The 12,147-nt window shown below is 51.1% G+C and overlaps 5 protein-coding genes across 5 annotated transcripts; 4 read left to right on the top strand and 1 right to left on the bottom strand.

The window, feature by feature from the left end:
• The first annotated feature begins 229 nt into the window (after nucleotides 1-229).
• On the top strand, nucleotides 230-2,768 carry BU24DRAFT_489107 (uncharacterized protein). The gene is made up of 2 exons (XM_033533605.1): nucleotides 230-424; nucleotides 481-2,768. The coding sequence occupies exons 1-2, from the start codon at nucleotides 271-273 to the stop codon at nucleotides 2,463-2,465; spliced, it is 2,139 nt and encodes a 712-aa protein (XP_033387410.1). The 5' UTR covers nucleotides 230-270; the 3' UTR covers nucleotides 2,466-2,768.
• Nucleotides 2,769-4,583: 1,815 nt separating this feature from the next.
• On the top strand, nucleotides 4,584-6,593 carry BU24DRAFT_405784 (carbohydrate esterase family 4 protein; the record flags this gene model as incomplete). The annotated part of the gene is made up of 3 exons (XM_033525726.1): nucleotides 4,584-4,850; nucleotides 4,909-5,491; nucleotides 5,545-6,593. The coding sequence occupies 3 exons, from the start codon at nucleotides 4,584-4,586 to the stop codon at nucleotides 6,591-6,593; spliced, it is 1,899 nt and encodes a 632-aa protein (XP_033387409.1).
• Nucleotides 6,594-7,271: 678 nt separating this feature from the next.
• Nucleotides 7,272-8,531, top strand: BU24DRAFT_418669 (uncharacterized protein). Its single transcript, XM_033527027.1, has one exon. The coding sequence runs from the start codon at nucleotides 7,360-7,362 to the stop codon at nucleotides 8,302-8,304; it is 945 nt and encodes a 314-aa protein (XP_033387408.1). The 5' UTR covers nucleotides 7,272-7,359; the 3' UTR covers nucleotides 8,305-8,531.
• Nucleotides 8,532-8,868: 337 nt separating this feature from the next.
• BU24DRAFT_458779 (uncharacterized protein) lies at nucleotides 8,869-9,752 on the bottom strand (the record flags this gene model as incomplete). The annotated part of the gene is made up of 3 exons (XM_033531670.1): nucleotides 8,869-9,405; nucleotides 9,487-9,512; nucleotides 9,587-9,752. 3 exons carry the CDS (start codon nucleotides 9,750-9,752, stop codon nucleotides 8,869-8,871), a joined length of 729 nt encoding a protein of 242 aa, XP_033387407.1.
• Nucleotides 9,753-10,739: 987 nt separating this feature from the next.
• Nucleotides 10,740-11,746, top strand: BU24DRAFT_431045 (Aldo/keto reductase; the record flags this gene model as incomplete). The annotated part of the gene is made up of 2 exons (XM_033529846.1): nucleotides 10,740-11,069; nucleotides 11,180-11,746. The coding sequence occupies 2 exons, from the start codon at nucleotides 10,740-10,742 to the stop codon at nucleotides 11,744-11,746; spliced, it is 897 nt and encodes a 298-aa protein (XP_033387406.1).
• Between the last annotated feature and the right edge of the window lie 401 nt (nucleotides 11,747-12,147).

Below are 12,147 nucleotides of genomic sequence, written 5' to 3'. Positions count from 1 at the left end.
TTTGACGTAAACTCATTGTCGAAAGATACTTGTAAGGAATTGGATTGTGGGCAATAATTATAATAAGGGATATAACAACTCAGCGGTTTATTGCATTTCCCTCGTATTGACCCACACGAAGCATCCGATTCGATACTTGAGTGCCAAGTCATATCAGCTGACTGCGCGGAAACAACGCGGACCATACGCGCTACCGCGACCCCCACTAGGATTCACTACCCGTCTATCGCTTAGACACTCGCACGCTTCCAACCTTGAGATGAATCCACCATGACACGCGTCATCCAAGATTCAGACGACGAATTAGATGAAGGAAATCTTGAGGGAAATGATGGCGCAGCAATTGCAGTTGGGAATTCCCCCAACCATCAATCCATTGAGACAGGCACTGCCTCAGTTGTCGATAATGGTACAGGCTCTACAGGTATGCCATCGGTGTCATCTCAGCGCCTGGATATCAATAATTAACTAGAGACCCAGAATCTCTAAAGAGAGCTCTAGCGACTGCTCACCGCACGCATCTGCAATCCCAATCCGCACCTTCCGCACCATGCCTGTCGCAAAATCAGTCCAGTGGAGCAATGTCGCTCTCGCCGAATCATCGCAGCAAAAGGAGGAAAACAAGCTTCGATCTCACAACCATATCGTCGCCTGTAAAGACCCTGGAATCAGTGAGGCCTAGTAAAACTTATGGAAGGTCTCGGACATGGCTGGATGGCACCGTAATGCAACCGAATGCAGTTGCACCTGGTGGTCTTGACATGGAAAATAACGTTTGGGGACTTGGGGAGACAACACTTCAGGACTATGCCCAGCATGAACCAATGATCCTTTTCCCAGATCAATCAAGTACTATCCCAAATGCCACAGCCACCCAGGAACGACTATTCGCAGAAGTCATGGATCCAGGCTTCCTGGGACTAACGCGTGAAACGTCGCCTTATCAACCCCAAGGTTCTGTCCCTTGGTCAGAGCTTATCCAAAGTCCTTTGGAGCAAAGCCAAGACCAAGCAGATACGCAAAGGTCCGATAACCAAAATATCCAGACTAATCGGTCCATTGAGGACGCTCGTGCTCCGGGTTCATCAGCAAAAGAATCAACTGGGATATCCCATACACCATCTGCTACTCCGCCTGCTCACCTGTCTCTGCTCAAGGACGAGACTACTGTCAAGGAGAGCCTACCAAATATGATGTTCGAAGTCGACACCAAAATGGGCGGCGGTGGTGCAAACGGGAGTAACGTTCCAAGTTTCACGCCGCCGTCTCCAAACCATACAACAATGGCCAGCAACGGGCGTGATGGCGAGGATCTTTCACATGAATTCGAAAAGAGTAGCGATACAGGTCGAGATAACAAATCAACAACAAAGTTGAAGGACAAGAAGGCCGCCGCTGTGCATTCTGACGATGACTTTGAGCCTGTGGGGTTACCGAAAGAGCAGTACAAACCCCGTCCTTCACGATCACGCTCCTCGATGCAGACCTTGGACGAGACCATAGATTACTCCATCAGGCCAGAAAAGGCAGGGAAGAGGGCTGCAAGGAGAAGTAAAACGACGGGTGGAATCGATGAGCCAGCTATTCTGTCCACACCTCGAAAGGTTGAGAAGATCTGCGATATGGGCTTCACGCCATCTACGACAAAAAGAGCTCTAGCCAAGAATGGTGGTGATGTTACATCAACTATAGATTGGTTGATTGCTAATGCATCTGTCCATGACCATGATGAGCTTGCACCTACAGATGCATTGAACACCAAGAGAAAGGCAGAGAAGGCCAACGTAAAATCGAGAGTTAATAGCAGCAACCACACGACCCAATCCGATGAGAACCGTAAGGACTTGTCCTCGAAGAATTTGCAAGCGAACGACCAAAATGGTATAGGTGGGACGGCAGCCACCCTCATATCAGAGCAGAAGAAGAGCCCACGCATGAACAGCAGTCCGAAAGTAATCATTCCTAGCCCCAAGCAAGCACGCCATGCGAATCATAATGGAGAACTTGGCCTGCAAGGAGACGATGCCGCATCAGTATCGGCGCCAGCACCTGGAAATAAAAAGAAAGGTCGAGGTCGTCCCAAAAAAGCAAATCAACCTCCGCCTGCGGCTGCCAACAATGAAGAGAGCAAGCAACACATTGTAACGGAAGTAGCCCAGAGTAGCGAGCAAGCTTCTGAAATGCCCACGCCGCCAATCAATATCGGGGTAGAAACCGACAAAGCGAGCAGCTTGGATAGGCGAACAGAAGTCGATGCTGAGAAGCCAGCTGCCATATCGAAGCCCGAACCCAAGCCTGATCCCAAGCCTGATCCCAAGCCTGATCACGAGGAGCATACACCAACACCGGAGAAGCAGCTGACGAAGGCTGCACAGTCACCGATGAATAACAGCAAGGTGCCGTATCGAGTCGGACTGAGTAAACGTGCACGGATCGCACCACTACTGAAGATAATGAAGAAATGAGTTTTATGTAGCGGAGAGCTAGTGGAGGGAGTGACCCGCCTCCCGCGAGAATCCACTGTTTAATGAATCAAGCGACGAGGCCTAAATCCGTTAGTCTGTATGGTTTATACAGTTGACGAGGCTTCTTCTCCATTGCGTAGACAATAGATTTGGACGAGAGAAGAGTAAGAATAGAGATACCCGTAATTTCCACTATACGTATTTGCTTCATTATTGCCAGGTAATGTAGTTCTCAGCATATGCTTTCCCAAGCAGTATTAGGAACCGCCACCCGATTACACTCTAGCATTGCCATTTGTTACTACCGGTGTAGCTACATAGTCGTCAAATGTCGTAGCTGGATGGAAATTTGATTTTGTGGAACTATTAACACGACAAATCTTGCATGACGTTTTAATATAGCCAGCCGACCGGCTCGTGGTAGCGCCAGTGTGTCACAAAGGTAGTACAAGAAGCCCCAGGCAGGTTGTTGAGAAATGTTCACTGGTGCCATCACCTACCGTCAAGACGCTCAAGTGCCTTTTCTTCGCTTCGGTAGCCGGGTACTCGATGGATAGCCCTGCGTTGTGTGGTGCTGCCTTGTGCATTGTCACACGTCGCGTGGAGAACACGAGGCAGCATCGAATCGAACGACTTGTGCGATATGACGCTTCCTGTATGGCGCACGACCTGACAGCTCATTCTATCGGATTTGAGTCTTGGAAGTGTAAAAGAGCTGCAAGCTGAACGCATATTCCGATGGAGCACGCCGCTCAATTACTCAGTACGATGTTTGCTTCCTCTGCGCAAGCCATTGTAAATAAACATGAGTACGGAGTATACATGCTTCGGAGCGGAGTCGGCGCGCTAAGCACCAAGGGTGAATGCCTCCACATCGAATAGGGGCTGGCGTGAAAGAAGCACAATAGCGACTCATACTACAAACAACGACACTCTATGTATACAGGACAACCTTTCGACCACACAGTAAGAAACATATACATCCTGGCTCTCCAAAACAAAGATCGCCCAATCCGCAGCGTAGAACAATCATAGCGTCTTCGTCGATTTATTGTTTTGTATCAGACATGGATGCTCGACCCCTGGCGACTCCGCATATAACCCGTAGAAGGTCAAGTCACTTCCCATGGCCTCTACAATCCAGCTTGATCTGGATGGGAGAGCGCCCCTGCCGGCACTAAAGGTAAATCAACGTTTTAGTCCGATTTTCTAGTCTAAACTTTGGGTTGGATAGTCTCGATTCCCTATTTCCTATTTTCGCCATCGCCCCAACGTCGTGCGGCAGCCACTACAGCCATTGACCAGACAGTCGACGTTACAGAATCTTTGACTTCTCGATAGTCACGTTCGCCTACCTCTTCCCTCTTCATCTCCAGTATTGATGCGTGTCGCATCATTCTCGCTTGGCGTACACTTTATTTAGTGCTCTGACCCTTGGCGTAAACTCACATCCGATCCTGGGATGCCTGAACGGTCAGTTTCCCCTTTGGGCTGCAGGGACAATGTTTCAATCGATGTTCAACCGGGGGTCGCTTCAGAAAATGGCATGCTGGATATGTTTTGGGAACCTCAAGTAGGTCTCAAACTGTTCACTTTGACTTCTAGAAAACAGTTCCCATTCTTCACTGTTCAATTTCCCTTCGTAGTGTTACGGCCTCAATCACAGCAGCGCATGCTGTGTCTCGTATCTCCGCATTTAACAGCTGCAGCCCACAATTGATGCATCGCCGGGACCCGGTCTGATGTTCTATTTTGCGTTCCGAACCTTACCATGACCATGACCAAGACCTCGGAGTCTGTTTTTGCAAAGGGCTTACTAGTGGGAAGCCATTTCGGGACATCTGCACGCTACGACATTCTGCCCATGCATGCACTGTCAGGTTCGCTGGTATAAACCTGGGCCAGCTCCCCTGCGATGAAAGTCTCTCCTCACACTCGTTTTGTCTGTCGTCGTGCGCTCAGGACGCTCCTCTTTCGTTTTATTCTAATAGTTGCGATTTGATATTGTGATTTCAATCCAACGTTCCACTCTCGCTATTCGTCGTTCTCGACCCATACGTTCGCTTCGATACCATTCTATATTATACCTAATCTACCGGGATAAAACCAGGAAACAATATGCGATTCTCCGGCATCTACGTCGCTTCCCTCGTGGCAGCTCCTCTGGTCGCCGCCCACGGTGGCATACCTGGAGCGCCCAAAGTCTTTGGGGTCGCTCCCAATGAGGTGGCCAAGTTGAAGAACCGGGACATCTTCAGCGGACAGGCAAAGCGTGATCCGGAACAAGGTCCTACCCTTAACGCCCGTCAAGGCGGACAGAATGGTCGCTGCGGGCCTAGCTTCGGTGGTGCAAGCTGTGCTGCCGGGTACTGCTGCTCTGGTGCTGTAAGTTATACAGTGTCTTACACATATACATATATCCAGGCTAACATATATCGCGAAGGGATGGTGTGGCCAAGGCAACGATTACTGCGAGGCTCCCGACTGTCTGTTCCCATATGGACCCGGCTGTGACGCAAACAAGACTCCGTCTGGCACAAGCACGAGGAACGTTGCTCGTCCCCAACTTGGTGATATCGAGTATGGCGGAGAGGGTATCTATGCTTGCGAGGTTCCAGGTACCGTCGCCATCACCTACGATGACGGCCCATACATCTACACTAATGGTGTCTTGGACCAATTCAAAGCCTACGGCGCCAAAGCTACCTTTTTCATCACCGGTATCAACATTGGTAAGGGAGCCATTGACGATGCTTCCACTGCCTGGCCTGCGGTCATTCGCCGCATGGAGGCAGAGGGCCACCAGATTGCTAGTCACACCTGGTCTCACCAGGATCTCAGCGCGATCACCAAGGAGCAGCGCTACGATCAGATGGTGAAGAACGAGATGGCTTTCAAGAACATCATCGGAAAGTTCCCCACCTACATGCGCCCTCCCTACTCTTCCTGCACTGCTGCTTCGGGTTGCCAGCAAGACTTGAAGGATCTTGGATATGTCGTCTCCTACTTCGACTTGGACACTGATGGTAAGAGTCGCATACTATGCCGCATAATTCGAGCTACGCTGACCGCAATTCAGACTACAACAACATCACTCCTGCATTGATCCAAAACGCGAAGAACCGTGTCTCTACCGCCCTTCAGGGCAAGACCCCTACCAACGACGATTTCCTCGCTATCGCCCACGACATCCACCAGCAGACTGCCCAGAACCTGACCGGCTATATGCTCGAGCAGTTCACGCAGAAGGGCTTCAAGCTCGTCACAATGGGAGAGTGCATGGGCGACCCCAAAGCCAACTGGTACCGCACAGGATCCGGCGGCAGCACTCCTACCACGACCACCACTCGCGTCCCTACATCATCCCCCACCGGCAAGGTGTCAACCGACGGAAGCTGCGGTGGCACCAACGGCTTCACCTGCAAGGGCTCTTCCTTCGGCAATTGCTGCAGTCAGTACGGCTGGTGTGGATCTACAGTCGACCACTGCGGCACAGGTTGCAATCCCTCCTTCGGCACCTGCGGCTCCAGCAGCAACACCCCAACCACCACCACAGCAACCCGCCCCCCCACCTCCACGCCAACGAACAAAGTCATCTCCAACGACGGGACCTGCGGCGGTACCGGGCAGATGACGTGCAAGGACTCACCCTTCGGCAACTGCTGCAGCCAGTATGGCTGGTGCGGCAGCACGACCGACCACTGCGGCACGGGATGCCAGTCTGCGTTTGGAACCTGCGGTTCTCCTGTTAGTAGTCTGAGTTCCATTGTCCCTGACTCTGATTCCTCATCTACACCCCCTCCCTCATCTCCTTCTCCTTCTTCTCCTTCTACTGGCGGCAACACCTTCTCATCCCTCACCAGCGTAAATTCCGCTCCTAGCTCCACGACCAACCCGCCGTCTTTGACCACCTCGGTCAGACCTTCTTCGACCTCCACGGCCGCCCCGTCGCCAACGTCGAACGTCAGCAAGAACGGCCGCTGCGGCGCCCGGAACTCAGGCCAGACGTGCAAGGGCTACGCGAACGGGTCGAAGCCTTGCTGTCGCTGGGACGGGACATGCGGTAGTGGACTTCTGGCCTGCGGTCTCGGCTGCATGAACCAGTTCGGTGATTGCTGGTGGTCTTGATTGGGTAGTTACTCGCCTCTTGTGAATGCTTTTTCTTTTCTCGGTTTGATACTTGATTCGGCTTGTTATGTAGGTGAGGGGTTATGGCGTTCGGGTTGTGATGAAGCTTGGTTGTATGTTTACTCTGATTCTCTTTTCCTATCAGGGGTAGCTAGGAGGCACGGATGAGGTGGGAACAACGTCTCCGTGGAGGGGGATATTGCATGAGAGGTGGTGCGGATATGATATTGTGCGTGGTGTGGTGTCAGGGCCGTCAGATATGCTCAGTCATGTTGATAAAAGAGGGCGTATGTACGGACGATGTGGGGAACGATGTTCCATGTGGATATAAAATATCTCTTTTCTACTGACATACTTCTCAATCTGTGGTCTTTCTGCGTGAGGTGGAAATTGTGGGTTATTTGTTCTTGCTACCATGTGGCTTTCTGCGCATTGGTTATTGGAATTGGCGTGTTTTTTGCTATTGTCCTGAAGCAAAAGTAATTGCTGTGACAAAGAATGGTCCTCCAAATTCTCCCAGATCTTATTGTGATGTTCTATGCAAGATGATCTAGATAATAACAGGTCCTATGGACATAGTCCTTTCTTCCCGTCCCCTTTTGGTTAGTTAATTCGCCTATGTATTATACCTACCTATTGTATCGAACGTGGTGATGAATCGTGTAACATACTGACACACTCCCAAACACACAACTTCCCACCCAACATTTGAAATTTCGAATATCTAAATCCTCACCCCCACTTCGAGAGTGGAAACTGGAAAACCATGCCCGCCTCACTCATGGCCCTCTCCACGGAACTTCGCCTCCAAATCATATCCTATGTCCTTCTTTCCCCACCCTACCCACTCCCAGTCCCCTCTACATCCCCCACACCAACCCGCACAACCCTTCCATCCTTCGCCCAAGAGAATACTCGTACAAGCACCAATCCCTTCGTCGTATGGCGCGTGGAGTCCATTCCAACCCACAACCTATCACTACTTCCCCTCCTCTTGACATGCCGGCAAATCGCCGCGGAGACAAGGGACGTCGTGTCGCGACACAATATCGCGATAATTGACTTCGCGGTGGTGGACAGGTGGTGGATCCTGCCGACTCCACGCTACATTCCGCTTCACACAACGATCCGAGAGGAAGGATTGGTACGAATCGGGCCCGGGGTGGGCGGAAAGAAGAAAAAATGGAACGCGGAGGGTGGAGGCGAGCCCCATCATCTCAACGATGTGGAGGTTAATGTCACGCTCTACCATACCATGGAAGACAGAGAGTATAGAGGACTGGACCCGGAGAGAACTTTGCCTATACGTGCGCCAGTGGGTGGGGTGGTGAGGTATCTGGAGACTTTGCTTCGGCCGAATATCGAATGTCGGAAGGAATCTGCTGGGAGAGATGGTGGCATTGGAGTAATAAGATTGAATTTTGAGACGGAGAGGAGGGATTGGCATCGCCCGATTCCGGAGGCGGAGTTGCCAGTGAGGTTCAGCAAGGAGTTTAAGCATTTGGATTTGAGCACGCTTATGCCGATGGTTGGGGATGATGCGATGATGTTCGTGGAAGGATTTAGGCACACGTTGGGAAAATTCGTTGAGGAATCAAAGGAATCAAAGGAGTGGAGGTGGGGGGAATTATTCAAGATCTGTAAGGATATTATTATAACAGTGAATGGGGGGAAGGAGGAGAGTGTGTTTGCTGTGGAGAGGAGCGAGTGAGGGTTGTGGTTGGATGAAGGAAACAGGAGCGATCAAGATGCTGTTGCTTCTACTCGGGCTCTGGCCAACAAGAATGCTCCTACCATTGACGTCCTGAACGTGAAGGCATAGAGAACGAAAGATACGAACAGAGATGAGGTACCTATGATTCAGCGTCGGTGTAAAACATGTGCACTGGAGTGATCGGAAGAAGACCACGAGAACAGCACTGAAGTAGAAATAAGGTAATTATGCTGTACAAGTAATCCGACCATTGCATGCCAATGGATGCTATGCCAGATGTGGTTGAAAGGCCCATGCAATGTCCGTATATGGAACTATGATTGCCGTATTAAGATTGGTACTAATTATACAAAACTTCGATGGAGATCTGCGGTCGCCTATGCTATGGACCAAAGGCTTAGCTGATCATTGATTTTTGGATTACCGAATGCGGCAAATATTTCATAACATCAGTCGGAGTACAGCAGATTGATCTGCTACCCCCAATCCAAAACTCGACTAATGTCTATCGCACAGGCTCTTGAAGCTGAGAGGGCGATCTTTGTCTTGATCTAGTTGAGTTCAGTCGTCGTCGTCAGACGACGCATATCCCAAACCTAGTGACAAAGGAACTGTTGGTTTTGCTGGTGGAGATGCTGCGCCGGCAGGTTTCAATGCTTGTGGAGATTTCACCGCCTCCTTTCCAGCGACTGAATCTGATCCTCGCCCAGCGACAGTTTTCTCTTTTGTGCGATTGGCCTTCTTGTCACTGTCCAGCTCGTCTGCCACGGCTTTCTTCGGCTCCATTTCTGCAGCACCAGAGCTGGCCTTCCTCGATTTAGCACCCCTCAGGAGCCCACCATCTTTCTCATTGCCCTTCTTCCTCTTCCTGTTAACACCCCATTGCGGGGCTCCTTCTGCGGTGACCGGGTCACCAGCGTTCTGTTCGAGAAGGGCTTTGCGCTCCACTTCCTCTTGATGCTTACGAAACAGATCTAACTGCTCGAGTGTATCTTTGCGGATGGTCTCCTCCTGCTTGCGCGTAGATTCGAGGACGGCGTCGAGGAATTCGGCTTCAGAGTCATCGAGAGCACGAAATTGGTTCTTCAGGCGGTTTGCCTATTGTTGTATGTGCGTCAGGAATTGCAATTACAGTCTGGATGTAGAATTCCATGAAAATAAGTGAACGTGGATTGTTACCTCTTCAAAGGCATCCTGCTTGGCCGCTTAACCACGACAACCTAACATGTTAGCCCTCGCCGTTCCATGGGGATGGTCCGAGGACTGTCAATGTATCCACCTTTATTGGCCTGCAAGACCTCGTAGAGACTCTTTCCGTCGTGGGCATTCTCTTGGAGTTCCTTCTGGCGCCGTTTCTCAGCGAGCTCCTTCTGGGCAGCGTGCCATTCGTCGTCACGTTCGACGGGATTGTCGACAGTGCCACCAGACACGAAGCCGGAGGACATTTGGTACAGGACGTCAGGGGCGGTCCGGAGGGGCAAAAGGTCGGAGGGTACTTTTTCTTGTCTCTTTCGCGTTGCTGTGGAGTGAGAAGGCCGGGTTACCCCAATTGGGGCTTTGCTGTATGGGGAAGTTGGAACAGTCTGGAGCGGGTGGTCGGACGATGGCGTTGAAGTGCGGGATTGGGAGATTGTGAGTGGTTGAGGTGAATTGGATGGGATTGATGGCGCCGGTGGGACAGTGGATGGAGGTGGGATATACGAGCACTAACTGGGTTTAGCGCGGAAGGAGTCGACAATTATCGGGTGGATTTCCCAGAATGGAAGAATAGTGCACGGACCAGGAGGGGCTTTTTCTATGGGGAAGAAGTTGGGTGACGTCGCATTCAATTCACAACCACACGAGATACGAGGGTACGAGGGAACAGTGTACGCAACACTGCAAAGTCTACGGCGAATCCATCCCGCAATTGGTGGGATTCAACCGTTTTCCTGCCTTTGTCTACCTTACCTATCAATCGTCTGCCTAGTTCCATTCAAAGTGCTTATTGGCTCTGAAGAGTTTTCTGTTTTGTTGTTTTACCATCTCCAATTTCCCTAGCACGCCTGAGTACCTAGGTATTTCTACTTCCTTCGATTATCCGGTGGCTACAACACCCCATCTAGTATGCCTAGCTCTCTAGTCTCTCTCCAGGGGTTTTGCTCGTAGTCTATTCCTGCAAGTAGTGCAAGATACGAGCAGCACTCCGCTGCCATTCATCCCATTCATGGTTGGTGGATGCTAGGTAGTGGGTAACCTGTGGGGACGTCGTGTCATGGTGAAAATGAGAAACAATACGTAGGAGAAAGGTATTTAGGAGTAACGACTTCCCCCAGTTTCTCCTCCTCCTTCCTTCCTCCTTCTTCCTCAATTGTCATTTCAACTCCTCACCTCTCTTTTTTCTTTTTGATACCCCTCAGCATAAGTACATGCTCAGAGCAACTCTCCGCAAAATGGCCCCCAAGACCTGGACACAAGAGACCTTCACCCTCAACACGGGTGCCAAAATCCCCGCCATCGGTCTGGGAACCTGGCAATCCAAGCCCAACGAGGTCCGCGAGGCCGTCAAGGCTGCTCTCCTCAAGGGCTACCGCCACATCGACACTGCTCTCGCCTACGGCAACGAGCATGAGGTCGGCCAGGGCATCAGGGATTCTGGCGTCCCCCGCGAGGAGATCTGGATCACCACCAAGCTCGACAACCCCTGGCACAAGCGCGTCGAGGAGGGTATTGAGAGCTCCTTGAAGAGCTTGGGTGTTGACTATGTCGACCTCTACCTCATGGTATGTTCCTAACTACTCCAATCGCAACGGCAACTCCACGATTTCCAATCATCTCAGCCCTGTTCGAAAACCCACTCAAAGTAATCATGCGCTAATGTCCCACCCAACAGCACTGGCCCTCTTCCACGGACCCCGAAGACCTCAAGAAGCACTACCCAGACTGGGACTTCTTGAAGACCTGGGCCGAGCTCCAGAAGCTCCCCGCCTCGGGCCGCGTCAAGAACATTGGCGTTTCCAACTTCGGCATCAAGAACCTCGAGAAGCTCTTCGCGGACCCCAGCTTCAAGATCACTCCCGCCGTCAACCAGATCGAGCTCCACCCCAACAACCCCTCCCCCAAGCTCCTCCAGTACTGCAAGGAGAAGGGCATCCACGCCACTGCCTACTCCTGCCTCGGCTCCACCGACTCCCCGCTCTACAAGAACGACGAGTTGAAGAAGATCGCCGAGAGCAAGGGCAAGACCGTCCAGCAGGTCCTCCTCATGTGGGGTCTCCAGCGCGGCACCTCCGTCATCCCCAAGAGTGTCACCGCCAGCAGAATCGAGGCCAACTATGAGCTCGATGGCTGGGAGTTGACCGACGAGGAGGTCAAGGCCATCGATGCTTTCCCCGAGAGGTTCAAGGTCTGCGGCGACGCCTGGTTGCCCATCAAGGTCTTCTTCGGCGATGACGAGTAGATCTCATGGCGATTAGGTTCAGAGAGCCACAGCCTTAATGATTATAACGATTTTAGAGGTAGACAACAAAACAAATGAATAAATAAAGATACCACATGACATGAATTGATCTAGTTCCCTTTAATCCATTACTGTTCTGTGAATTATCGTCAATGCTAGCCAAAACTCTGGAATGATAAAATACATTCAGCGAGATGTCAAGCCTGCAAAACAGGCCCTGACCATCAACACATGCCACCATCACGATGTAGTGTTCTATAGACAAATAAATAAAATGCATCATGAAAGCCGATGGTGAAACAGAGTACGTACTTGGTTAGTATTGGCATTACACCAAAGCGCGACAAGTTCCAAGTCTTGCACTCCGGAATTTCATTCCGACCAACTTATGCATGCTCTCC

This window comes from Aaosphaeria arxii, assembly GCF_010015735.1.
Source record: "Aaosphaeria arxii CBS 175.79 unplaced genomic scaffold BU24scaffold_2, whole genome shotgun sequence".
NCBI classification, from domain to species: Eukaryota; Fungi; Ascomycota; class Dothideomycetes; order Pleosporales; genus Aaosphaeria; species Aaosphaeria arxii.
The sequence above is the reverse complement of the archived record's forward strand: the minus strand, read 5'-3'. Positions and strand labels throughout refer to the sequence as shown.